This window comes from Paecilomyces variotii (assembly GCF_004022145.1).
Source record: "Paecilomyces variotii strain CBS 101075 chromosome Unknown C8Q69scaffold_2, whole genome shotgun sequence".
Classification (NCBI taxonomy): Eukaryota; Fungi; Ascomycota; class Eurotiomycetes; order Eurotiales; family Thermoascaceae; genus Paecilomyces; species Paecilomyces variotii.
This window is the reverse complement of record NW_021167141.1, coordinates 909,927-935,648: the sequence shown is the minus strand read 5'-3', so window position 1 is coordinate 935,648 and position 25,722 is coordinate 909,927. Positions and strand designations below refer to the sequence as shown.

At 46.9% G+C, this 25,722-nt stretch overlaps 5 protein-coding genes across 5 annotated transcripts; 3 read left to right on the top strand and 2 right to left on the bottom strand.

Moving 5' to 3' along the window:
* Positions 1–5,952: 5,952 nt before the first annotated feature.
* On the top strand, positions 5,953–7,658 carry C8Q69DRAFT_141261 (camp independent regulatory protein). The gene has a single exon (XM_028625434.1). The coding sequence runs from the start codon at positions 6,203–6,205 to the stop codon at positions 7,604–7,606; it is 1,404 nt and encodes a 467-aa protein (XP_028487214.1). The 5' UTR covers positions 5,953–6,202; the 3' UTR covers positions 7,607–7,658.
* A 4,314-nt stretch (positions 7,659–11,972) lies between these two features.
* Positions 11,973–13,689, bottom strand: C8Q69DRAFT_455954 (hypothetical protein). The gene is made up of 3 exons (XM_028629803.1): positions 12,975–13,689; positions 12,125–12,923; positions 11,973–12,046 (listed from the first exon to the last, which is right to left on the bottom strand). The coding sequence occupies exons 1-2, from the start codon at positions 13,386–13,388 to the stop codon at positions 12,375–12,377; spliced, it is 963 nt and encodes a 320-aa protein (XP_028487213.1). The 5' UTR covers positions 13,389–13,689; the 3' UTR covers positions 11,973–12,046; positions 12,125–12,374.
* Positions 13,690–15,751: 2,062 nt separating this feature from the next.
* On the bottom strand, positions 15,752–18,423 carry C8Q69DRAFT_455951 (hypothetical protein). Its single transcript, XM_028629802.1, has 3 exons — positions 17,573–18,423; positions 16,818–17,522; positions 15,752–16,767 (listed from the first exon to the last, which is right to left on the bottom strand). The coding sequence occupies exons 1-3, from the start codon at positions 18,229–18,231 to the stop codon at positions 15,876–15,878; spliced, it is 2,256 nt and encodes a 751-aa protein (XP_028487212.1). The 5' UTR covers positions 18,232–18,423; the 3' UTR covers positions 15,752–15,875.
* Positions 18,424–19,631: 1,208 nt separating this feature from the next.
* On the top strand, positions 19,632–20,360 carry C8Q69DRAFT_141190 (hypothetical protein; the record flags this gene model as incomplete). The annotated part of the gene is made up of 1 exon (XM_028625433.1): positions 19,632–20,360. A coding segment is annotated over one exon (621 nt), but the record flags the coding sequence as incomplete, so codon positions are not given.
* Positions 20,361–21,924: 1,564 nt separating this feature from the next.
* On the top strand, positions 21,925–23,046 carry C8Q69DRAFT_141136 (Isochorismatase-like protein). The gene has a single exon (XM_028625432.1). The coding sequence runs from the start codon at positions 22,066–22,068 to the stop codon at positions 22,957–22,959; it is 894 nt and encodes a 297-aa protein (XP_028487210.1). The 5' UTR covers positions 21,925–22,065; the 3' UTR covers positions 22,960–23,046.
* Positions 23,047–25,722: the final 2,676 nt, after the last annotated feature.

Sequence of the window (25,722 nt, the reverse complement as noted above, 5' to 3'; positions counted from 1 at the left end):
TACCCGGTGACATCCCTACTAGATACGCTGACTGGTATCGCCAAAACCAGCCCCCAGCTTGGCAGCCTCCTGGACTGTGACGGACAAGACTTGAGAAGCGATGTAAGAGCAGACCGGCTCTCGGCAGGGCGTTAGAGTATGTGAACAAAGAACAATTAGCTTTCGCCCGCTCCATGTCGTCGATAGAGCCAAGACGCACCAGGGCCGACTATGTCAGACGGCAAAGCCCAATGATTGTGACCTAGCGACTCACCGAGTCAGTGCGCCCCCGAAGGAGGAAGTACGGAGTAGTTTAACGCTAATAATCAGCCAAGACTGCGCAGAAGCAGAATACCATACGTAAAAAACCTCAAATAACCTCTTAGCAAGTCTCCAGCATCACGGTGGCTGAGTTGGTAATATCACACACACAGTCCGGTGGATTGGCGGATATGAACGGCTATGCTCCCTGCTATGTTGGTGTTGATCAAGAAGATCCATCCGTCTTCGTATGCGTAATAATAATAACAATAATAATAGTCCTGACTCCTCTAGCCGTTAGCACAGGGTAAGAAAGGCAAAAAAACGTGGTGCGTGGGCCCCGAGTTAACCTTGTTCTACCCTGACCCGTCCATTATTCCAGAAAACGTAAGATTCCGCTCGGCTTTCTCGCTTTTTCTGACTTTTTGCCTGCTTCTTTTTTTTTAATCGCCCCCGCAGGATTCCCCCCCTTTAATTTGCCCTTTGAACCGAGGTGGCTTGATCATGCTTAACAACCTTACCGCAGTTAAGCCTTTGACTTACGCTCGATCGCACTTTGTTGTGTGCGCCTGCGCCATAGCTAAATCCATGCTTAGGGCGCGCTTGTCCATGTTAGCTCTGTCGTGGTATCTGCTAACTTAGCTCGTTCATGCGTGTCGGAGCCTCGGAAGTCCATCAGGATTTTCATTATTATTAGTATTGATGCAGCAGGCGATGAATAATAATGCTGTAAAATTGGGCATACGTCGGATGCAGATGCAATAAAGAAAGAAAGAGCAGATCCCGACTATAAGCAGCAATCGATAAAATGTCTCAGTGATACTGCAACAGCGACCCCTGACGCGATATGCAGCTTGTTATGGTCATTATCTGGGAGATGTGCAGCTACCCGCTATGCCTGGTCGGTCAATCATGGCGCAGAGAAGCTTTGCAGAGACCAGTCGCGATTCGGGTGTACTGCGTAGTCACACCGTAGAGCGCCTGAGGATGACTATGCACGAAGCAAGGGCGCAGTGACGCAAGATAAGCATACCGGGACGTTTGCTGTTATGCCATCGTACTATTCAGGTGCCCAGTACGTATGGTACTGTAGAAGAGGACACGCAAGGGAGAATTGATATGTCCGGAGCGTATCTATTATTTGGACATCACCGGGGGAATTGTCCATTTTCCTCGTGGGTCTTCTTATGATTAGACTCGGCCGCTTTGTCTTCCATTAGACGATTATTTTCCTAGAGGAGATAAGCTTGTGTAACGTTTCACGGCGGCACCGATCTCTGATACCTTAAATCATGGTAGCATCGGGCATCGTTTGCTATGTAGCACGCGGCGCAGCATTCGTACCATTACCATATACAATAGATAGTGTCTCGGCCGAGGCAAGCACGACTTTAGTGAATAGACCGCCGAGGTAATTATCTATGACTGGTGTCGTACTGTGCCCTCTGCAGTGAGGGGTTATTGGATAGAAGCTCTGCTCAAGGTTAACCGGTGAAACGATGTGGGGTGCGAAATCTGCTAGGCTGTGCGCAATGAGATCTGACACTTTTGATTACAATAAATACAATAAACCCTATTCTGGTTTGTTCCGCCGCGCAGGTGATAGTGTGACACGAATGTCTGGAGAGACTCCGAAGCACGCGACAAGCGGTAAATACGTAACAACAGGGTTTTGCTTAGGAGATGACGCGGATGATCTGTCGTCAAGGTCCAGGGGGGATGGAACCAAAGCCGACAAAGTATGGGGTCGTGCATACTCGTAACTCAGATCCGCGGATTACTCGCGTCAAGTGGTGACGAGCTAGGAATAGATTGTCGCTTGTCGATAGTCTCAAATAAGTGGCTTTTGCCATGCAGTAATGCTAAAAGTTACTCGACATTGTTCCTCGGATCGGCTTTCCCGCCAGACGCCAATCAAGACTCTGTTTCTGGCTTTAGTGGCCAGTCACGGAGGTTCGGATGCTGGTACCAAGCGAGCGGAGATTTAGGGAGATATAAACCTCTCGGCGGTGGAACGAGTAGTGGTAATACCGCAAGGGTGTTCTTCTTTGTATCATTTGATTCCAAAATAAGGAATACTCGGATAGTCGACAGTTATATGTGCTGTGTTCCAGATGCGAGACTGGCAGACATAGCAATCAGATGGTCCAATGCTTGTACACCGGAATCGAATCAACAAGAACGGACTAATATTAGTCTTCCTGCATTGAGGCAAAGTAGAGTAAATGCAGATGCGCCGCTCTGGGTGGATCGGTTAGTCTCTAGCCGCCGATTTTTAATTCCACGTCGGAGACTGTTGACTGGGCATCATCAATGCTCGGTCCAAGAATGTGGAGCAGTCCAAGACCAAGGAAGAAGGTTGATCTACACGTGCTCCGTGTTTTCCGTGTACCATGATGACAAACAAAAAAGAAAGAGAAAGAAGGAAAGCAGGAAACATCCCAGCGGCGTTTGTCTGCCAATATGAATCTCCTCGATCTGCCATGGAACCGATTCTAGCGCGGGTTGAAACCTGAAACGGACTTGTCATAAAATCATGTCCGTTCGTATGTATAATGGAAAAGTATTATTAGTTTCCGACATCATTCTTCGCATTGTAGTCGGATTGGCTTGGAGCCTTGGTCACATTTGCGACGATCATCCCGAGACGCACTGCGAAGCCTCTGATATTGTTCATGTTACATTGACCGCAATCAGTGGAGCCAGAAAGTCCCCCTGGAGCCTTGGGTTTCCGTGTTTCTGTTAATTAGTATAGATACAATCATCAACAACTTTTGCTGCACGAGTCATGTATGTCCTTGTAGTGACAGGTATATATTTGGCCAGCGCATCTGTCCGCCACGGTTTGTCTCAGATTACTGGAATTAGAGACCGACACTGGTTTAGGCTCATGGAATATCAGACACCCAGTAGGATAGTCATCTTCCATACCAGATGAGTAGTTTATTATGCCAACCAAGCTGCTGGCGGTGATCTGACGGAAATGACGGCTAATCTATCGACTCGTTTATCACATAGCCTGGCGTGCTGTTTCAATGGGTTTTCAAAATATCGATATTCCGTGCATCGGTTATGGTCTGACAATGACGTCTGATGACGATTAAAGACAAAGGACGCGACGAGGTCCGAGGCAGTGGTCAGTTGGAATAGTTATATTTGAGAAACATGAGCGTCTGTGAAAGGTTCCGAGACACGGAGGTTCCTTCCCTACTACATGTACATAGATGCGCGAAATGTGAGGCAACACCGGAGCTGATAAGATTGCCCATAGATATGAGACATCTCGAGTAGCGTATCCAGACAGAACATCTCTTGTGGTCGGTCACACTGGTCTCGCCCATGGTATTTTCCGTAACCGTACGCAGCAATTGAGACTAAAATAAGTGTCTCTATCACTCGCGTGCCTCGACAGATAAACTACCTCCAAGATGTGAAAGGGGCAACTCTGGCCGTAGCGAGAATGTTTGTTTGCTGTCAGAGCTAGAATAATAATGGCACCATGGCGCCTAGTGTATTAGAATCGGGATGGTCGGGGCGCAACTATAAGTGCTGGTCGCTTATGCACGTACACGAGGCATAAATTAGCGGAACTATAGTATCGTCTCCAGGAGGCGGCAGCGCCAGATAAGCTCCATATTGGTGCCAAAGCCTATTCAGGAAACTGCTGTCTCACACGTGAACCGACAAATAACCGGATGGCTGTGTGGAAACGCCCGTCATCTTCTTGCATGGGACCAGCAGCCAAGATCCCTGAGCACGTTTGATTCTGATCTCCCGTCTCTGGAGATCGCCATTATTATCATTGGGAGACTCTCTACCCTTCAGCGACGCGATCAGCAACCATGAGATGCTTGGCCCCCGTTGGCGCCAAGTGCTAGATAGTTTGACAGACCACCGTGGCTTTGGCATGAGAAATCGCATGTTGGCGGCTCGTCCCAGCCTCTCGATTTGCTTGTCACCAAGGGCGCCATCAGCAGCAGCCATCCACGGCCGACGGGGTTTCCGACGGCGCTGTTCACGATCCTTGGACCTTGGCTGAATTTAGCGCTTGACCCCTACTGACTCTAATTATTCGTAACCGTGGGGGGGTCCTGTAGCGTACTGTACGGTTCAGCGCCCCGTCTCCTCGTGTTGGATTAAGCTTAAGCTTCAGAAGTCCAGCGCTAGCCAAGACCCCAAGGGATCAGAGCGCCACCATCCCTTCCTATGGGGTGCTGTGTTCGCTTGAAGATGCCGCGAACGGGCACTGCAGGGCCAGAGGAACGGTCGAGAGCCGTCTGGAGGGATTTCAGTTGGAGACTTGTATCGTAGATGCGAGAAGAAGGAAAGGGCCAGATGATAGACGAGATGATAACACTTCAGGCTGTTGTTTTGTGGAGGAAAAGAGAGATGGAGATGGAGATGGAGATGGAGGATGGATGATGAGGATAGATTATTGATTGAATCATGAACGATGAGAATCCACGGGAAAAGAGAGTTAGTTGGGAGCAGAAGGAAAAAGGCGGCCAAGAAGCAAACAGCCACTGGGACGCCGCATTCCTTCTGGCGTCTGTGATCATCAGCATCTGTTTCTTCTTTCTCTCACTCCCTCACCTTTGACACCTCCAGATTCTTTTGTTCCGTTTAGGCTCATTCCCTTAACAACCTTAAGAAGCATAACTTAGTTAGCTTCTGCTCTTCCTGATCGACTGTTGCATCGCACATAATTATCCCTGCCCCAAAAAGGGGATCTGCTTCCTTTCCCAGGTTCAGACGTGGAGACATCATCGAATTAAGATTCCATGCTTGCACGGATCGTTCAACCACTACTGAGAGAATAATAATACCAAAATTAATAAATCGAAGACGCGGGAGAAGGATCGTCTCCTCCATCGCTAACCTTACCCTCGCGGTTCATTGCTGCTTGTGCCCCTCCGCCCCCTCCGCTGCTCAGCCATTTTTAACCTTGTTTCGGTGGATTTCTTTAAAAAAAAAAAAAAGAAAAAAACAACCGTCCTCCATCCTGGTCGCAGCTGGCGCGGCGATTTGATATTGGCTTTCTTCGATCGGCTGGCTCTACCTGACTGAGAAACAACAGTTGGGATCATTGTTGTTGATACGGGCGTGAATACCTCTTCCATACCATCTCTGTCTGGAAGCAGCTTGTCTGGTCAGTTACTGTTCTGTTCCTAGTCAGACCCTTGTGGAGGCCAGAGTTGAGTCCGTTCCCCACCGTATCTATCTCTATTTCTAAATTGTGCCTGTTTCGCGCCCGCCGTTTTGATCTCCCATTTGGGGCGGTTCGGCGCCGATGGTTTAACAAGAATCCCAGCTGGATGATTTGCCGCCCCACAGCTAAAAGCAGTGCCTCTTTTTGCTTTGGCTTTCACTTTCTGTGCGGTTTCAAGACTTTCAAAGAGAGGAGATTCTGTCTGCTGAGTGACGTAGAAGTCCGATCTCTCTCCCCCATTTTTTACCCACATGGCATATTGGTCCACGATCTGATACCGTGGCCCTTTCTACACCATAGCCTTTCCCCCCCTTCCTTTCTCTTTTCTTTCTCTCCTACACTCTAAACGCTCCCCTCCTCTTGACTTCTTTTCTCTGAGCCAGGGCAGATAGATACATACATTATTCACTACTCTGCTCCTACCTGGCTATATCATTCCCTGACGATCTTGCCTTTTTTTTTCTCTTTCACTCTTCTGGGGGCACTGCAGCCATCCTGCTTACGTTGCATACTATTCCTTCGCTTACATACGTCCGCCTGAAACCAAAAAAAAAGCGTGCTGACGGAAAACAAGTTGCAGTAAGCTTGGCTGGCATTGGTTTTTAGCTTGGGCGTATGCAGCCCGTCTGAGTGTTACTAGTCCAGAGATCACGGGAAGAGCCCTGATCGGCGGCCCCGGAATCATATAAACTATCTCCCTCGTCTAAGACGGGCGCTTGACTCTATTTACGACCCTTTGCATTTTCGGTTCTGATGGAGACCTACCACGGACATGTCCGCACTCCTGCGGACGCGATCATCCTCTTTGAAGCCTGCCGGATTGGGCTTCTCCCGAGAGTACAGCGACGTCTGTCAGAAAAAGAACGACAGTCGATAAAGTCGGGATCCGTCTTTGTGTGGGATGAGAGGGAAGCTGGTATGAGGAGATGGACGGATGGAAAGTCATGGAGCGCGAGCAGGGTATCTGGCAGCTTCCTCACATACAGGGAAATGGAAGGCAAACGTGGAGGCGGCAGTGTTTCCAACTCCGTCGCAAGAGCCGGAAAGACACCCGACAGCACTCGAGGCAGCGATGAGGATCATGGTGAGAACGGCGAGGAGGGCCCCGATGGCTATCGATACAAGCCAGATGGTCTCATGAAGCAGTCTTTCAGCATCACAACTTCAACCGGGCAGCATCTACATCTCATCAGCTACTACGCGCGGTCGCACCCGACAGCCCCCAACCTTAACCAGCCATCAACCGACCCTGCCTTGCGACATATCCGCCCGCAGAAGGGTCTCTATCCCGAATCGACGGTCAACGATCAGCAGAACCTACCAGTCGTGACTCGTGGGCCTATGGCAGGTGCTGCGTTTTCCTTATCTCCTCATCCCATGGCCGCATATCCTCGCTCAGGTGCCACTCATCCTCAATCGTATACCCCCCCGTATGCGTGGCCACCAACTCCCCTGGGAACGCCGCCCACTGTATCGATACCATACAGTGCCAGCTATCTTCCACCATTATCGGGGGCTGCTGGTCAGCTCGCGTACCCTCAACATCCAGCACTGCCGCCGCCTCAGGCGCAAGCAGCCCTACCCAACCCTTACGACAGACCTCATCCAGAAACCACCCTGCCTCCGCCCTCTCAGTCCAGTGCTGCTCCCAACGCTACCCTCCCCGCCATTGCAGGACGTTCGCCTCGCGCTTCAAATGGGACACTGGAAGCCCAGCAGAGAAACTCCCCTACCTACGTTGCGGCAGCTGTCGATCCCCGCTTGATGTCTCCACGGTCACAGGCCCAGCAAGTCCCACCAAATGGAGAAGCAAGAAGAGTTCCTAGTCCTCCTGTGCTCAGGCAGATTCCGCCAAACCAGGCACATTATGCACCTGCTAATGGTGCGGTTAAGCCTCTCGAGCCTGGGACCTCGGGTACTGTCGTGCCCAGCATTGGAGCTCTCATGAACGGTGCGCCCGCACATACGTTGCCTGTTTCTACGGCACCTCCACCTTCAGGACCTCTTGATGCGTTCAAGGGAGGTTTGCCAGCTCCTGGCAGCCGGAGTCCCAGAACTGCCCCTGATGGACCTAAAGATATTCCTAGCGAAAAGATAGGATTTGGTGGGGAGGACATGAGAGCCCTTCGTCAACTGGACCGTGTCTTCACCGCTTAAAGCGTCGGGGTCACAGAAATTTCCCTTCCCTTGGACAAAATTTTCACCTTGTTTATTTATTTGGTTCTATATACCGGATCCGACTTGGTATCTTTGAGAGGCTCCTACTTTCTCAATGCAGCTGGCATTGTCACGGCGGTTGCCACCTCACATTTACCGGTGCGCATTCTTAGGTGGTCTCTATCTGCTTTACTTTTTTTTTTGCTGTCGTTGATCGTTGTCAAGTTTATTCGGCAAGGCGTTTCACGGGTACTTCTTCGAGCATGGGAATGAGCATTGCGAAATGGGTCTAATAGTTTTATAGATGGGAAATGGGCTGTCATTGACATCAGTTACACGATTGCATTCGATGTTTGTACGCTTTCTTTCCTTCTGACATGAATTTGCCTTTCACCTGGTCCATCCGACCGGCGATCTTGCTCCGGGATCCAGGGGTATGTACCATCTGATTCTTCTATGGTGAATTTCGACCTACTGTATTTGTCAATGGTGGACTTGCGCAGGTGGTTAGATCATCGGTGAGCATACTGGCGGGGTCCTTTTCGCATTTCACGGGTGGCTCAGTGCTTGTACATTCAAAATAGTCCGAATGCTATATTCGCTGCCATTTCTATTATGATTTGAATTTTGGTTCTAAACATCTTACTCGCATGTGTGTATCCAAACGCCAGGGGGGAAAATCCCAGTTCAACCGCCTGTAACCAATAGCGTAGAGACGCGGCATCTCAGTTGTTATCAGCCCTGACTTCAAGAACAGGAGTTGGTTACACAAATCTAACTTTAGATAACCCAACAACACAGCATCATCTATTGATGCACGCGCGAATTTGATATGATTAACCCCTCACCTTCTCCCGTAGACCAGCAGTACAGCGGCGCAGCTTGTCTCACGTTGGGCGATCCTCCGTTGCGGCGGCTATTCGAGGTAGCACATTGGGTGCTGTTTTAAAGAACGGCACATGCAGTTGTCTAGTTTATGTTACGGCGATTCGCCTTCATCCCAGATAGTTGGTAGGTAGCCAGTACTGCAGGATATATTTAGAAGAGTTGAAAGTTGGCTTTATCTGAATGGAGGTGTGGCATATATCAACTCCTGATGGTCAGACGCTTTCCTTCCTGGCGGTTATCGGATACTAACATCAGCCATGGGAAATGATATATTACGATAACTGGGGGAAATTAATTAGTCTTTATGCAAATATATGCATTATCCCTTATTAGGTTATGTATTTAATAGTTAACGATATATGTTTAGGCCCACGCTGCTAACTTCAGCCCCAAGGGATAGATAGATTGGGATATCCTAGTATCATTTTCTTTCTTGATTTGTTTCTCTAAGATGCTGGGTCTAGGCTGTCTCTTGACCAAGTCTCTTTCTCAGCCGCGGATCTCACTAGCCAGCCTCAAATTCTTAAACAAATCATCATCATCATCATCATCGCAACGCTAACCATTTGCACGCACCCTTTATTTCCAGAGCTATATTATGGGATTGTTTAAAAGAAAGCTTAATTTGGAAAGGACGATATATCTCCTACTAGTCAGTCAGTTAGATAGTACTTAAGTATGGGGCCAAAAAAACGGATTCAGATCCTTGCGTATCTCTCGGATCTGCAAGGCCTCCCACACTCCACCACATCTTATCCCGATACGCCTTGCCGAGGGTGCAGGGATATTCATGTAATATGCATGGGCTCTAAATGTGCTTATTTTTTTTCTTTGTTTGAATCGGAGTGGTGATACTGCATGGCTTTCTTTTTTGGCTAGAGTTGTGTGTTCTTATTTGGATATTTAGTTCAGTGTCTTATTCTAGCGTAATGCAGGATGGCTCCCTCTTACATGGTTGGGACGGCTATAGTACGTTGGAGATATTATCTTCTATGGTCATGAGAACGCACGGACTACAGCTGACAGAAGGCATCAGTATTTGCTAACCAGTGAAGTTTTTGAAAGAAAGAAGGAGCGAGACTGTACTGGGAGGATATTTCTTCTGATTGAATCCAATCATGTAAATCAAAATAGAAGAAGAATATGCAGATCTCCAGCATAGCCCTTTTCCATCTCACGGACCTCCCCCCCCAGAGCCTCGGCCAGGAAAATAATATCCGGATGGATTATCCAGTTGCCTAATCGCTTATCAAGGTAATTCGACATCGTCAATAATCCAATCTGACTTCACCATCGTGATCTCACTGCCCCGAAGATTGCGTTATCGTAGCAGGGCTAAGCAGGAGCACATGAGCACACTTCTGTCCGTATATGGAAATAGAGACATTAGTTACAACTAAAAGGTTAATAAGCATAATCTCGGCCATAGACATAGCCAGGCTTACTTCTTCGGATAGTAGGGCGCCTCAGCGGTAGTAAGAGCCGAGAGTGTAAGATTTTAGCTTGCCATTTCTTCTACCGCGATAGGTTTATTCGTAGAGGCTCGGGAGCAGAAGATCGAATATTCGATAATTAACGGACCGATTGACGTCTTGCTTATACGAAGAGGCTCTATCTTAGCGGCTCTGCAGTGATTGGCTCGGGTTGTAGACGCTAGGTGTAGTCCGTAAGCTTCAAACTCCGCTGTTGCAGATTATCCGTGACTGTTAGCTCACCCACTCCTGCCGTCGTGGGTGAGCCCTCCCGTATTTTCACTTCCTACCGTATTTGCACTAAAATTCTTAGGTACCTTTTGTATGGGAACACCATACAAAAGGTACATAAGGCCAAAAACAGAATATATCTAATTATCTCAACATTTTGTTAGAGGACACCTTTATTTTAATTGATAATAATACAATAATACAATATAATAACCTATATCTTTAATTTGAAAGTAAAATCTTAATTATTAAAGTAAGCATTTGCTTTTTTACTTTCCCCATACAAAAAATTTTTGGTGAGAAATCTTTAAATAACAATATATCTCTCACTTTTAATTAGAGCTTTTTAAAAATTTAAATATAAGTTATTTAATAATAAAATTTTAATATTATTAGTTAAAATAAAGGTGTCCTCTAACAAAATATTGAGATAATTAGATATGTTCTGTTTTTGGCCTTATGTACCTTTTGTATGGTGTTCCCATATAAAAGGTACCTAAGAATTTTAGTGCAAATACGGTAGGAAGTGAAAATACGGGAGGGCTCACCCACGACGGCAGGAGTGGGTGAGCTAACAGTCACGGATATGTCTCCTCATAGATCCTTCGTTATAGTTTGACTCCGTCTGAGATGTGTGAGATGATTGACATCATTACAGGGGGAGGCCTGAAAATCTGATAGGCCGTTGAGATCGGATGCCCTCTCATGTGGAAAGCTAGGTGTTTGGTGTATAGCGGAGAATATATAGACTATATCGGAGAATTATGGATGACGTGAGGAAGGTATGTAGTTCTTCTTTCTAGATCGTGTATGGTTTCCTAGAAAGGCACTCCATTTGATGTGACTGCCGCATCCTAAAGGGCATGGATGCAATAGTATGATATGACAGACCACGTGCGCACGCCTTTGTGACCCGACATTAACGAAAGAGCCTCTAGTTAGTAATATTTTAGATATAGTTTACGAAACACGCATCCTTCGGAGGTTTTTGGAGTTGTGGACCACTCACCGTGCCCTGGTTGATCCGGGCTCGAGCTCTACTTCCTAGAGGTCTTGTGGAAACTTCTTCAACTAGTTGACGGTGAAAGTGATGTGTCTCGACCCCAGGGTCGAAGTCGAAGAGATAGAAGGTCGAATCTAGAGGATTTGGATTGGCATTCCGCACAGCTCTCCCACCATCCTGGGATCTTACATTTCGATATGGTCTCCCCGTACCATGCCAGCGTCAAATTGTCATCTCTTAACCCTTGGGTTGACTGCAAATGAGACAACAGACTTAACGTCACCAGCTGATTCTGTAGTTGACCAATTAACATTGATTCGAGTTTTCGTTGAACTGCCCGATAGCCGACTTCCACGACCAGACTCGGTCACTGTTTGGCTTGATAGGATGGTAGGCGGCTCTGTTTATAACTCCCATACGCTCTCTTTCTCCATTCCTAGAATCCAGCTTCGTGGTATGGCCAGAACTAAATTCAATCATGCAAACAAAGAGTCGGAAAGTATTGTGTTGGTTGAACTACTTGAGGTAGTTCAACGTGGTCCACCTTTTAACGATAGCTTCCTGGAAAATCTCCGGAGGAGTCATGGCGGATGAGGTGACGTCTCTTCGTAACCTAGGATCGGAATGGTAGAGGAAGGTGGGCGATTTGGCAAGGTGGCAGTCCATTAATAAGAATCATCTCCGAGGTATATGAAAATATTGGATATAGACTAGGCCATCATTTCTTGATCACTGGTGGCATATTCAGTCTATAGAGCGTATAACGGATGATAGCGAAGAGACGGGACCCTAAGTGTCAGGACCAAAGGCTTTCCGCCGCTCTATTTATTGCCATAGACCTACAAGGTACCCAGCCATATGATCAGACAGGGCGCGCCCCTACGAAACAGGAAAAATATTGAGAAAACTAAAATATAGAAACAGATCTCCACTTTCATGCAGAAATCATTCTCTCATTCGATGAAGAAATACAGGCTCAGTCCACTTTCATATCCGGTAGTGACATAAAAGATTTGACAAGCGTGAGTAAAGCAATCCATCGAAAATTGAACAGTCTTAGCATTTCATTTCATTTTTCATTCCCCGATACTTTTTTTATTATTTTTTTTCTTCCGATCTTTGCGAATGCAGTGCATACTCATCAAGTGGACCATCCCAAGATGAAGAGACGGCTTTAGATAGAGCGTGCGCGGACCTGCCCAGCAGCACAAGTGTCGTTGTACCAACCGAGCTGGATGTCGTCAATCACCCAAGGAACGGAGATATTGGCGACTGTTGCGCTGAACGCCATGCTAGTCAGACCCTTAAACTTCGAATTGAGGGCAAGGAGCGGCAATGGACAATCTTCAGCCTTAGAACACGCTGGGATGAAGTAAATGTGTTCATGAGCCTTGTACTCCGTTCCAGCCTGAGGTGAATATTTGAATGCGGATATTCTGACTTCGCAGTATGCTAATTCTGGACCGCGGCAGCCGAAGAATAAGGACGAAGCATTGAACCAGAACCTGTCATCCGCAACTCGTGGACCAACCGAAAACGCCGCGTCACCATATGCACCGAGAGATGGGGATTGCTGGTGCACAGCCAGGTATGGAGGGGAGGCCGGACTGTAACCTCCATAAGATGCTCCATAATACCAACCAGAGGTGAAGAAGAAATGTTTATATGGGCTGAAGATCGGAGGGAAGAGGCCGGGCGCAGGCGGAGCGGGAAGTGTATCAAACTGTCCACTGTTAGTTATCTGTCGAGCCTTGAGAGTTATTTTTCCACCTACATCAATCTTGAAATCTGCAACTTCACCACAAGGAGTCAGCGGGGATGTAGGGGTGAATGTCGAGGTTGTCGCTGATGTAGACATCTTGATGGGAGATGGAACGGTCCCCGTAGCGGTAATAGCAGGACCTCCGGGATTCTTTCCAGTAACAGAACTCCAGCTAGGTATCAGGGCATTGTATTTCTTTCCCCATGAGACGGTCTCTCTATTGATTGTTGCAGTGATCCACGTATCAGCTTCGCGTTTCGGCATATGTCTCACACGCATGGTACGATTGATGGCCGGAACAGAAAGGGACATAATAGAACGGAAAGGTGAGAAGATAGACGCCGAGAGAGAGCTTGCAGTCGATGCGTAAGTCACATTCTGATAGCTAGTACTGAGCCCAGTGGATCGAAGAGTTGCTAACTTCATGGCAGAGCTCGTACTGGCCTCAGAAACAGGCGCACGAGTCTTCGTAACGACACTTGTGATGGTAGAAGTGACGCTAGTCGTTGTCTCTTGAGTCGACGTTGACTCTTCTGGAACAGGCCAAACAGTTATGGTCTCTGTTGACGCGGCTGCTGTATCGCTTGAGGAAGCCTCCGAGGGTTGGGATATAGCGTGGTGGTCACTGCTCGGTCCATTGCAGGGAAGAACACTTGTCACCTCAGGAGTTGCAGACAGTTTGGGAGCAGAAATGACTTGAATTGTCTCAGTAGAGGTGAAAAAGCTTGTCACTGTGTAATCCTCATCAGACGAGGTCGAGGTCGAGGTCTCGCTATGAGAACCGATGTGTGGAACCTCTGTGACGGTGTCTTGTGCTGCAGGTAAAGAAATGATGCAGCCCAAAGTAGGGTCGACCACAGTCAGAGTCACATATACCGTATCAGGAGGGAAGGTAATAGTGCCTGTAACTGTAGTCATGGCTGTGACAGTGACAGGACTAGTGAGCGTGACCGTTTCGACAAGCGTAGCAACATGAGTAAGAACAACGGGGGCAGCAAGAGACATATTGTGAATTGAAGTGGATGTGTCCATCAAGAAGTCAGTGCTAGTAGTGTTCCAGTTGTGTGCTAGTGACCTGCAGAATATAGAGTTAGTGATACACAGAACCCAAGAGTTTGATGCTACAGGTGTTTCTCAACAACATAGAGATTCAGATCTCGTTTTCTGGCCCAACAGCCGAGTATGTCCACAGTGGACACATTATCTGAATGAGTACTCCCGAGAGAAAAGTGGAAGGTTGCACTACCCATAGAGCAAATGCCATATAAAGAAGAATGAAGGTCCTTATAGAGAAAGAGATGATAGCAGCAAATAACCTACCACTTAGAGACCCTGCCTCCTGAACCAAGACTGGCAAGCAAGGCCAAGAGGAGTCCCATGAAGAGATGAGTATGCATATTGACTTTATCTCTTCAAAAGGGCATTTAGCAATGTCAAAACGATGGTTAGACGTGAGATTCGATGAAAGAGTGGATGAAAACGATTAACGAGCGACGTTAGGGAGATGCAGGCGTAAGACGGTGATGACGAGAAGGGGAGAATGTAGAAGAGAGGATAAAGAGGACGCGCTCACGAGACTGCAGATACCGGAGCAAGTTCTTCCGGAGATAAACACAATGGTCAGGCCATGTTAAGTTGAATACACACGGAGTTAGGCGGTATAGTCCTCTAGACATAAACTGTATGAGCAAGAGCCTGCTGCTATATCACGGCAGTGTCCACCAGCCAGGCACAGCAGCGTTCACTATACTTTATGGAGCTCATCTTCTCACCTCTACATGGAGGAGCTGCAGATAGAACCTACATCCTGCTTTAATCAGAATGGTCTGTTGGTATAAGTTCTTCCTTGATGTGACCTGGAGAAAATAGACTCTGTTCTCCTAAAAAACACAGAATATTCCTAGATTTATACACAGCCTGGAATGGGACATATGCTAAGACATCAATATTTCAAAAAAGTAAGTGTGTTCACATCCTGGCCCTAGCACTTGCAAGGAAATACTAACCTGAAGCCCTTCTCAAATTAGGCATCTCCGTTTCTGATTCCATACAAATTATATAGCGCAAGAGTTATTAGTGGGAAAAAGCATCATTGCGGAAGTGAGCACTCGCATTAGATAAGGAGTTGCGCGGATATAGGAGCTCGTAGGTAGTGGCCTCAGTCACAACCCTGCCGTAGTGATATAAGCATTATTGTATATAAAGCTGCGGTGTCTTTTTGCACTGTAGGTTCCATTCAGAAATAGAACTAGGTGTCCCAGTCTGTGTTTAATGCCGTTGATAATCCAGTTCCATTCGTGCCAACTCCACCAGCTACATTTTACCATCTCCAGCATGTGGAGTGCCAGAACTATACCTTTACCAGTACCACGCTCCTTCGTTAGCTGCGGGGGAATATCAATAAACTCTGTGTTGGTTTCGAGATGTTCTATAGCTCCCACGATCCTCGTTTTTTCATCCGGAAGCATGCTCGGATGTTGTTTATGTTTCTCCGTTGTCTGCAGTTCTTCATCTGTTCTTGGGGGACTAATTCAAAGTGTGAGACTGTTGGCAGGGCTTTGGGCTGCAACCCTATTTGCGGCAACCAGACGGACTTCAACAGATCGAAGGACTTGGTTTTGAGAGGACCATGAAGAATTCGAATATGTGTGACTTCGCGATGAGGTGGACGGGCTAACGCTCATTATATGCTCTTCAGTAATCTATCAATGCAAATAGCCTGTTGTGCTAAATATCGGCAGATCCGAGACGTGCATGTGGATTTTATTTATGTTGATAAGGACCAGCAGTGGATAATTAAATTTAGTGTCAATCTATTGTGTCTGGGCCTCCTGGAAAATTATCTCCACTATTTATGTCTCTGTACTTTCTGAAATGATGTTTTTGCCCATATCCAATCCGAGATTCATAGACCTATTTCACGCCCACAATAAGCCCGTCGACCCGGTCTGAGAACCGACTGTAGGTATCCCCAAACGTCTCATCCTCACCAACACACATCCTATAGGTTGTTCTCGCATAGTCTTCCGCTTGATCAGCCAGGTCGGCTGCTACATCGCAATACACTCGGCAAAGGATCATCCAGCACCCGACAAGACCATCCATCAACAAGCCCCATCTCCTGACAAGTAACATCATGCCAGATGTATGCGGAAGTCGCCCACCTTCAATTATGTAGCCCAGCGACTCCAACGTTCTGAACGCAAATTCAATAGCTTTCCGCGGCTGACTGCCCGTGGCGTGCACTGCCGCCAAGGACAAGTATGCGTTCCAGATCCCGAGACGAGGCACTTCCAAAGATGGCTGACGATATGTCTTCTCAAACGTATCAATAATACCTTCGATTTCTGCGACCGCAGCACTGTGTCTCCGGGTGCGGGACAGAGACTTGAAGGCCTTCGCCAAGTCAGCCGTGAGTCTTTTCCGCTTTGTTAAATCACTACTCCCCGTTTCATGGAGATCCTGACAGATGGCACAGCTGCATTGGAATCCCCAGTGTTGTAGATCCAGGTGTTTTATCTTAGTGTCATGGTCCAAGGGTGCTTTGTAGCAGAACGTGAGCTCAGTATTTGCAGGGAGATCCCGCGTGGCGCGAACCACCATCATGTCCCCAATAAATGAACGGCGAACGTTGGAGTAGCAGGAGTGATTGATGTAGGATGCGAGAGGCCAGATACCGCAGGAATGAAATTGCTTGTCAGTTGTTTCTTCATGCGCCTTGCTGTTAATGGTGCATATGTGGGATGCACGCGAAGAGACCGGGCAGCCGAAACAATTAAGGGACACTATTCGCTCGACCAGGAATCTGACAACATTAGTCGGTTTGATATTGGCCTGGTATATAGTAGTACTTACGTATCAACGACAGTTATACCGTCGACCTCGGAGATACCCACCGGGGTATATGAGCCGTGGTACAGATCAGTGAAAGTTGACATTAAAGACGGGTTCTTATACAATTTTTGCACAACAAGGCTGATCAGTTCTGCTTGTGTGCCCATTGTCATAGTCTGTGTTTCGAGGTTCATCAAGAGCGAAAGATCACTCGAATCGCCAGCCTCGTCATGGAAAGCATGTGCAAAGGCCTTTTCGCAAAAGAGCAGGTCACCCGCCCGGACCGCCTCTGTCGTAAATAGACCACGTCCATGAGACTCTGTGGACCTCACTGAGACAGGGCCAATGTATGTCGCACGGTCAAGACGGGGAGGGCGACATTTTGTTGCCTCTCGTTGTAGTTGTCTGAACGGATACTTGCCACTCCGTCCCTCCGCGAGTCGTGCGGTAGCCCGATTGAACTCACTTTTAGCAGAGGTGTTATTTGGGTAGGCCTTGCTGAGCACTTTGTGAACTTCACAGGATTCTTCGAATCTGTGGAGGTAGTAAAGGGCCTGGGATTTACGAAACAAGGCTTTCTCTAAGGAGTCGTCGTTTGCCAAGGCCAGCTCGACATCACGAAGGGCTGCGTCGAACTGGTGAGTTTTGAGGCAAGTCAGAGCACGATTAAGCCTGATGGTAATGTCTTCCTCGAGAGTCGGGGAGGAATCTAGAGCTTTGGAGTAGCTTCATCCCAGTCAGCTTGTCTTCTCACTATCATCATCCATCCAACGCACCAGTCAATAGCGAGATAATACGCAGCCTTGTCAAAGAGTCCATTTCCTTTTGTCTTCCAGAACATGGCAGAGGCATGATCTTCCGGCCGACCTCTCCATACCGACGGCACCAAAGGGTCATACTCCGGGATGAACCTAATATCGGAGAGATGGTCAACTCGCAGACCACAATTTCCATCAGCCATAATCTTCAAGTAAGGCTCTTTTATAAGCATTACTGTTCCTTCAACGAGCCGGCCATCAGTAGCAAGATCCTTTTCCTGGTTGTACAGCTGCAGCACGAAAACATCCCCTCTCTCATCCTCCACCACGGCCATGATCGCAGTCATTCTGTGAGTCGGCGTAACTGCTCTCACCAGAATGTACGAACCACGATGATGAGTCTCAAGGGTGAGATCTTTGATTAGAGCTTTCTTCAGCTCACTTGAGGCTGCAACAGAGGGGTAGTAGGCGGGTGGCAGAAAAGAGGATCGGATAGCGCGCACGGCTCTGTTATTGCTCATCATGTGGTGAAACATAAACTGCATTATGATCTCGTTGCGCGACTTGGTCGGCTTGTGAGCCTGACCTTTGCGAGACTGGGCATTCTGAAGAGTTTTCTTTTGCCTCTGCAGGAGTTGCAGGTATTCAGATTCTTGCGAGACGTCATGGATATCCATCTTGTGGGTCGAATCAGGAGAACATTGGCATAATTTGGTCTTTAAATTACTCTGTCTGCTGACAGACAAGAGAGTCTCCAAGCAGTATGATGATGAAGGAGAAGGAGGAGGATGAAAGTCCACCTTGGTAAAAAACCTAAGAGGACTGGAGTGTTTGTCAAAGGCATGAGAGGCGGGGCTGGGTAACAAAGGGGGCCAGTTTAGGAGGAGCCTGCAAACGGATTTACAGTACCTGTACCCCTGTAAGTGTGAAATAGACACAGCTAATCCATCTATTCTTCTTCGAGGAATTGCTTTTTCATGCAATTTGCTCAATTAGGTATGCGGGCTTTACAAGTATCTCGGGCCATTTCATCTAGCTTCCGAAGACCAGACAATATCTACTAAGTACATTCCTTGTCATCGACAATTGATCAGTGCACACAATCAGACACCAATAATTTCAGCCTTATACCTTCCGACCAGACAGACCCATATCATATTGTTCGCGCTGTTAGGAATTCACTGTCTGGCGCAGACTTCACCCGTGGACATACTATTCGGAATCCCAATTAGGACTAGTAGTTAAATATAGCGTATATATCAAACTCTGGACCTCCCAGATAGCATTAGCATAAACTTAGCCTTCTTCCTCTATAACAACGCCTTGACTATCAATCACCAGAATGCCCTACCAAGCGTTAGATAATTAAGCTCCTTTGTTTTTATCAAGTTCCTCATCAGCCTCGTTAAGTTCGGAGTCTTTCTTCATCAGATTTACTCTTTAAGCAGTCAAACCAGACCAGCCATTCTCGTCTCTTGAACTGTCCACGCTATTTTTATTTTATAACTCAGTTATGGATACCACTTTGGAGATTGCCCCGGAGATTAATGAGACAGGAAGAGCTGAACTCATTGAAGAGATTAGCATCTTAACTGGAATAAGCACGGTAGACAGTGCTACTTGGTCCTGTCTTTGGTTCTCGGATATGGAACGCCTCCAGGAGATTGTTGATGCGGTTCATGAGTCACGGACAGGACTTACTACTAATCTTATTATTAACCTCCTTGTCGGTTCCCAGAGTGTCCAGGCTTTAAGATCCTGTAAGTGCCAACTATTTCTTTCATATTATCAAAAATACATCTCCTTGGTAAATAATAATCTGGTATTCAGGGACTGCGCGAGGCAGAAAAAAGAGCGACGATGATGATGACTCCACCCCAGATACTCCGTAGACTCCTAGGAAACGAAGAATAGGACAAATATCATCGGAAGAAGTCACTTCATCAGAAGTCGTCACACCATCCAAACATTCGAAGGCCGTAAAAAAGCTGGTAAGCTTGTATTTTACCTTACTCCTCATACTGGGACCCTTCCCATTTATTGCGGATTTGTGAGAAGATTTGCTAACAATGAACAGTGCCTAGAAAAAGATCAAAAGTCTTGTATTATTACAGAAGCAGGCGAACCCATTGAGGTCTGCCATATCCTTCCCTTCGCTATAAGTAGGCCGGCCGGTCAAGAGCACTTCATCTTCTGGAGCATTTTGTCGGTTTTTTGGACAGAAGACAGAATAAATGAATGGAAGCGGCAGATCTTTGGAGATGACGGAATAGAAGTCTGTCAGAATTTATTAACACTGTGTCCCAATGCGCACAGACTATGGGGGAGGGCTCGATTTGCCCTTCAGCCTCTAAGCATGAGGGAAGATAAAAAGTCGCTTAAAATTCGTTTCTTCTGGTTACAGAGTCGAGATTTCACGAAAAATATGAGAATCACGGCACGCCCGTATCTCCATGCAATATTGGACTCAGGCCCAAGGCATGCAAGACTCTTCGATGGTCTGTCAGAAACAAAACTTTGCTCCGGAGATACATTTACATTGACCACCGATGATCCACAAAGCAAGCCTCTCCCATCTATAGAACTCTTGCAAATGCAATGGACACTCCAACGACTTATCGCGATCAGTGACGCTGCTGGTGTCAATGATGAGGAGCTTTTTGATTCTGACGACGGTTACGACGATGACGATGAGTAAGCTTCTGTCAAAGGGTCGCTTGCTGTAAAGCACTACTTCGCTCACTAAAGGACATGAAGCCAGATGCACATAAGGAGGCAGATGATTTCCTAGGCAAGACGGACTAACAACCGCTATTGGCGGCTAGCAGTTCGAGATTTTCCGAAGTGTGAGATATATTCAGTCTGAAAATTGATAAATAATAGGAGCAAATCTGGCAACTGGAGAAGGGAGATGTTATAGAAGTGCCAGAAGTCGTTTGTAAGTCCGGGTCCCTCCCAAATACCACGAACGCTTTCTTTCCTGTTTTTAACTCTTTGCCCCGGTATCTCGAATCGAAGATATAGAGGAGGCTTTGGGGCATGACCCCACGAGCGAGGCTACAGTTCGTTGGAAGCTCGATATAATCCTGCAAGCCTGCGTCGGGATTGAGCAAAAACATGTTGCCATGAAAGACCCGGAGAGAAAGGAAAAGCCTGTAACCCTTACGGCTGAGACTCTTCTTATAGAACACCTGTCCTACCGTATAAACATACCCAGGAAATGAATAATCAGCCCACTTATCGCCATCAGTCCGTCTTTGAAAAATCATGAGAATGATCACTTCTTCACTCCGATACCGTGAGCGTCACTAATAACAAGGCCCTTATTCATAGCTTACTTGAAATGACGTCTCCCGCATTAGAACGGTTTCTTAAGCGAAATGCTCTGTGGAGAGAAAGCCTGACAACCCTCTCGCCGAGGGAAACAATCAAAGACGGAGTCGATCGCATGATATCTGACATCCAGTCTGGCATCAGAGAGGGTCCATACTTAGCGGCCCATCATGATCGCGAGACGCAGACCGCGAGAGGAACCATTGGGGACCTAGTTGAGAACGAGCGTGACGCCGTTGAAAACGAACATGAGGATGTCGTTGAGAATGAAGACGAACTCCGACTGTGGCCGTGCTTGCAACAGAACAAAATCTCTTGAGAGGTGATATTGCAATGTCCAGCAAGGAGAATGTCATCTCTCAGTGAAAAGAAAAGATATTTACATTTTATATAAGGCAAGAGGTTGATTTTTTATCGAATTGAAACAAAGATGACCGGCATTCTTGTATTTATACCCTATTCTAACTCTAGCCGAGGTAACTAGCTATTAGTATAAGAACAGCTATGAGATGTATTATACCTATAATAGTTACGGACATTTCGCTGGAGATTTAGATAATTAAAGCTATTATCATTCCTAACATTCGGACCTTTATTGCTGAGATTATGTGTTCATCTTACGACATGTAGCCTAGAATCGATTCTAATTCTACATCTTAGTCCTGGATGTTAGCAGCAGTTGGACTCTGCACAACTCCAATAGAACCGAAACAGGACTTCAATTCATAATGATAGCTTTGGCCGAGTTATACTGCTTAAGCCCCATACTACACCAAACTGAACGAAAATTGCGGGTTGAATGCGATAAGCCAGACCTGATAAGGCCGATAACGATGATCACCTACCATATGAGGCAGCTGAGGAACAAGAAGAACCAGATAAGGAAAGTAAGATAATTAATAAATATACATTAGTTGCATGCGAGTTTCGCCGCATATATTTCCGCGGGGGAGATAAGCTTGATAACCCCACCATGCATTATTGCTCTATCGCAGCAGCTATATCGCTGCGGGGTCTGATTATAAGCAGCGCCCGGATACCAGCACGCTTCACGACGGGAGGTGTCTAGTCTAGAGCTGGATGCTGTCAATTGATCAATCGATCAGTTCAATTCTTCTGAAACGTCGAAAGTGCATTAAATTCTGAGTCAAGTCCCAAAAAAACAAACGTGGGCAGCAATGGCGACAAACGGTTCAGAAGTCGACTTGGATAGTACCAGCAAACCGACTCAAATCGGCACCGATCCAATAAACCACTGGTTCTATGAACCTGCCACAGGAATTATTGACCTCACTCGGGGCCATTCTTCCAATGCAACCACTCTGAAAACGACCACGAATACTCTGCGTTTGGCACCTGAAAAGTCCGCTCTCGTCATCATCGACATGCAGAACTTCTTCCTCTCACCTGCACTGGGTCGACCCACCGAGAGCACAGGCCTCGCTGCTGCGAAGGCGCTTATGGACATAGGTATCCCCGCAGCGAGAGAGAAAGGCATTCGCGTTCTGTGGGTGAATTGGGGCCTCACTGAGGATGAAGTGAATACTATGCCACCAGGTGTGACGAGAGCGTTTGGAGTTTTCGAAGCTGTTCCAGACAATAGCAAGAAGAGAAAGAATCCGAATGTATACAAGGGTCTCGGAGCGGACTTGGGCCCAATCCAATTACCTGATGGTACCACCGTCGAAGCTGGTCGTGTGCTAATGCGCGATGCGTGGAATACTGCTCTGTATACCCCTCTGGATAGAGCCTATCTCGAAGGTGCGAGACGGTCATCCACGCCTGATGTTTGGATACATAAGAATCGCATGTCTGCACTGTGGGGATCTGGAACAGATCTCGAAGTTTATCTGGAGAAAGAAGGCATCACGACATTGCTATTTGCTGGTGTCAATACAGATCAGTGTGTTGGTGGAACATTAATGGATGCATTCAGCAAGGGGTATGATTGTATCTTCCTTAAGGATGCGTCGGCGACAAGTTCGCCGCAATTCTCTCAAGATGCATGGGAATGGAACAGCGAACATTGCTGGGGGTTCCTCAGTGACTGTGCTTCGTTGAAAGAAATGTAATTACACCATTGTGTAGAAGTCATACAGATACTTATCGCTATTGGCATCATGGTTTCCGAAAAGGGAAGTCACGGATATTAGCACGTGCTATATACCTATTGGTCTCCACTCAAATTCTTCCCCTGTCGTAGACATTGAGATCTTCTAGCGCATCTGCACGATACACAAAGCATATGGCGGAGATGCGGGGAATTTCGCGCTTATACAGGATATTTCTTTTCTTTTTCCAGGGCAAATCTGTGCTACACTGTGTTACATATAATGTACTTATGTATGTATTCGGAAAATTTCTTTTGCGAAAATGTGGGGTAAGACGTACTGATAATATTGTTAGTCCTACAAGCTCAAATGCCTATTTCTGAAAATATCCATCAGAGAACAAGAATATCCTATCATAGAATGCTGGAGCCTGCGATAATCGTACTGAGAGCGCTCGAATACGATGGTGATAGTTAGTTAAACGGCATTAGTATCTGTGGTTGGGCGCGCTAAGTCGTATGATTCACAACGCGTCAGCAAGATCGTCAGTATAATAAAGGAGAACAACAAACAAGATCCAAGAATACTGCAAGATGAAGTAATGGCTGTATACTAGGTTATCTACCACCGTCAGCTTCAGCTCTGCGTGCCAATAAACTTCAGGCGTTGTCCAGATGATCTCGCGGAGAGCGGGGAGTAAGAAAACGCGATGGTTAAGAGGGCGACAATCTCCACAGCATCGGAGGCTTTCAAAGTCTAATATGCGCCGCAAATGTGCCATAGGACCACATTAAAAGATTCCCAAGCGAGGAGTTGCTCTGTTTGAGGACACGAGTGGCTGTGATTTCACAAAAGACTGATCGCCTTCAACTAGTGTACTTGAACACGAACGGACTCCGGACTTTCAGAGCTCCGTTCTCTATCAAGACGTTGATTACCCACTGTCGATGACGCGCCCAGATACGGTCGTGTAAGACACTCCCTAGCGCCGCCTCGTGGATGAAATGTAACTAGGACTCTTAGGGAATCATCTCATCCACGGGCCAAATCTGAGGATGAGGAGCGGTCTGTCGCCTGCACGTATCTATCACTGCGGCGTTGTTGACAATCCGCTTTCAACAGGATGTGACAGGACCGCCTCGTATGGGAACCACATGATCTTTTTCGCAGCAAGGATTGCTGGGCTGATAGGCCATGGACAACTTCTGGAATCTTGGCCAGGCATGTAATCCGGGGGGGGAAGACGGCACATAACGAGGTTCAAAGATAGCGACCGCTTAGGAGGTGGCGACCAGCAGCATCTTGCGTCAAGAGACTCCAATAATAATGGCGATCTTGCTACTGTATTAAGTATTGGAATCAGGTTTGAGCCGGTTCGAGTACGGAACAGAAACTAAAGAAACGCCCCCTTTTTAGGGTAGCAGCGGGCAATGCAGCAGGTAAATCCACCTAACTGTCTGCGCGAGGGAGTGACTTCAGGCAAACAGCATTGGTATCCGATAGATAGAGAGAAATCTTGTTGCATAACGTTAGTTAGTAGATTTAGTTCAGCGCAGTGACTTCTTGCGGACGGCTGGCTGGGAGAAACGCGGGAAGGGCCGCCTGGGGGTACCACGGGCGTGCCGCTCCCGGGCGGATAATTTTCGACGGTGGGGTATCTTAACTACAAAAGAAAAGAATTTTGAGGGGTTCGCATCAAATCGCCAGGTTGGGAACTATCCCGTCAAGTTGAAAGATCAAATTGACGGGAAGATATGTTGTAGAGTAGAATATAATCCCAACTGGTGTGCTATTCCGATACGGTGTATCTGGGCATTCTCTTGGAGCCGTGAGGGTGTGAATCTTACCCAATTTGCAAGGCTTCTCAACCAGGCGCCCCCTGCACTGGGGGCAGTTCGTTCCTTTCCATTCATGGCCATTCGCCTATTATAACGATTGCTGAGCCCCCTGTTGCCGGCTAAGGAGATAGTAATGCCCAGAATAACCCCTGGAGCCTTTGCGGCTGACTGCAGGTATAGAAATAAGTGCCAATGTTGGCGGCGTGGGGGTCGTGCTGGAGGAACGGTTGGGTCTCCACGTCGGTTCTGGAATATAGAAAGGATGCGACTTGCAGATGTTTGAAAAAGAGCGAATAGAAAGAATCCCAGAGGCTGCTGAGCCCAGGTTGCAATAACTTAATACGCAGTCGATTCCGGCGCTCCTGTCCCTGAGATTAATTAATAATAATGATTAGCACTGTTGTTTCACACTCGGCCGGCTAGGATCGGTCGGCACTTGAGAGGCACCACCAGACTACGGAGAAGTGCATCAGAATTGATTGCCAACGCTAGTAATAACAGGATAAATACTATTGTATTACTAATTACATATTTTAATTCTAGAGATGTTTTAGGAAATTATTTTGTCTATCTAAACTACTTAGGGATAAAGGACTAAATTTGTAAAAGCTTTTGTACACCAAAATAGCTGCCTTAATTTACCACATTCTTCCCATATTTCTTTTTCTTTTTCGGCTTAATGATATATTATATTAAGATGATTATAAGTACAAAGATATTCCGGAGCGATAAGTTATATATTTATTCAATAACAGAAGCAATATCCTTATTTAAAGAGGGCGAGGCCTAATAATCTGGTGTTTCCTCGGGGATAGGGGTGTAATTTGCATACTAGCATGATTACTAGCGTTGGCAGTCAATTCTGATGCACTTCTCCGTAGTCTAGCGGTTTGGCCTCCAGACCTTTTCGGTTATTGCCCAAGCTTATTCGATGCATGCCTCGCAG

Bases quoted from the DNA above. Each gene is read 5' to 3' on its own strand.
- C8Q69DRAFT_455951 (XM_028629802.1), bottom strand. From the start codon at position 18,231: ATGGATATCCATGACGTCTCGCAAGAATCTGAATACCTGCAACTCCTG. The intron at 17,523-17,572 runs GTGCGTTGGATG...ACTGGGATGAAG, and splicing joins TATTATCTCGCTATTGACTG to CTACTCCAAAGCTCTAGATT. The intron at 16,768-16,817 runs GTAAGTACTACT...TAATGTTGTCAG, and splicing joins GGTATAACTGTCGTTGATAC to ATTCCTGGTCGAGCGAATAG.
- C8Q69DRAFT_141136 (XM_028625432.1), top strand. From the start codon at position 22,066: ATGGCGACAAACGGTTCAGAAGTCGACTTGGATAGTACCAGCAAACCG.
- C8Q69DRAFT_455954 (XM_028629803.1), bottom strand. From the start codon at position 13,388: ATGAAGTTAGCAACTCTTCGATCCACTGGGCTCAGTACTAGCTATCAG. The intron at 12,924-12,974 runs GTAGGTGGAAAA...AACAGTGGACAG, and splicing joins TTGCAGATTTCAAGATTGAT to TTTGATACACTTCCCGCTCC.
- C8Q69DRAFT_141261 (XM_028625434.1), top strand. From the start codon at position 6,203: ATGGAGACCTACCACGGACATGTCCGCACTCCTGCGGACGCGATCATC.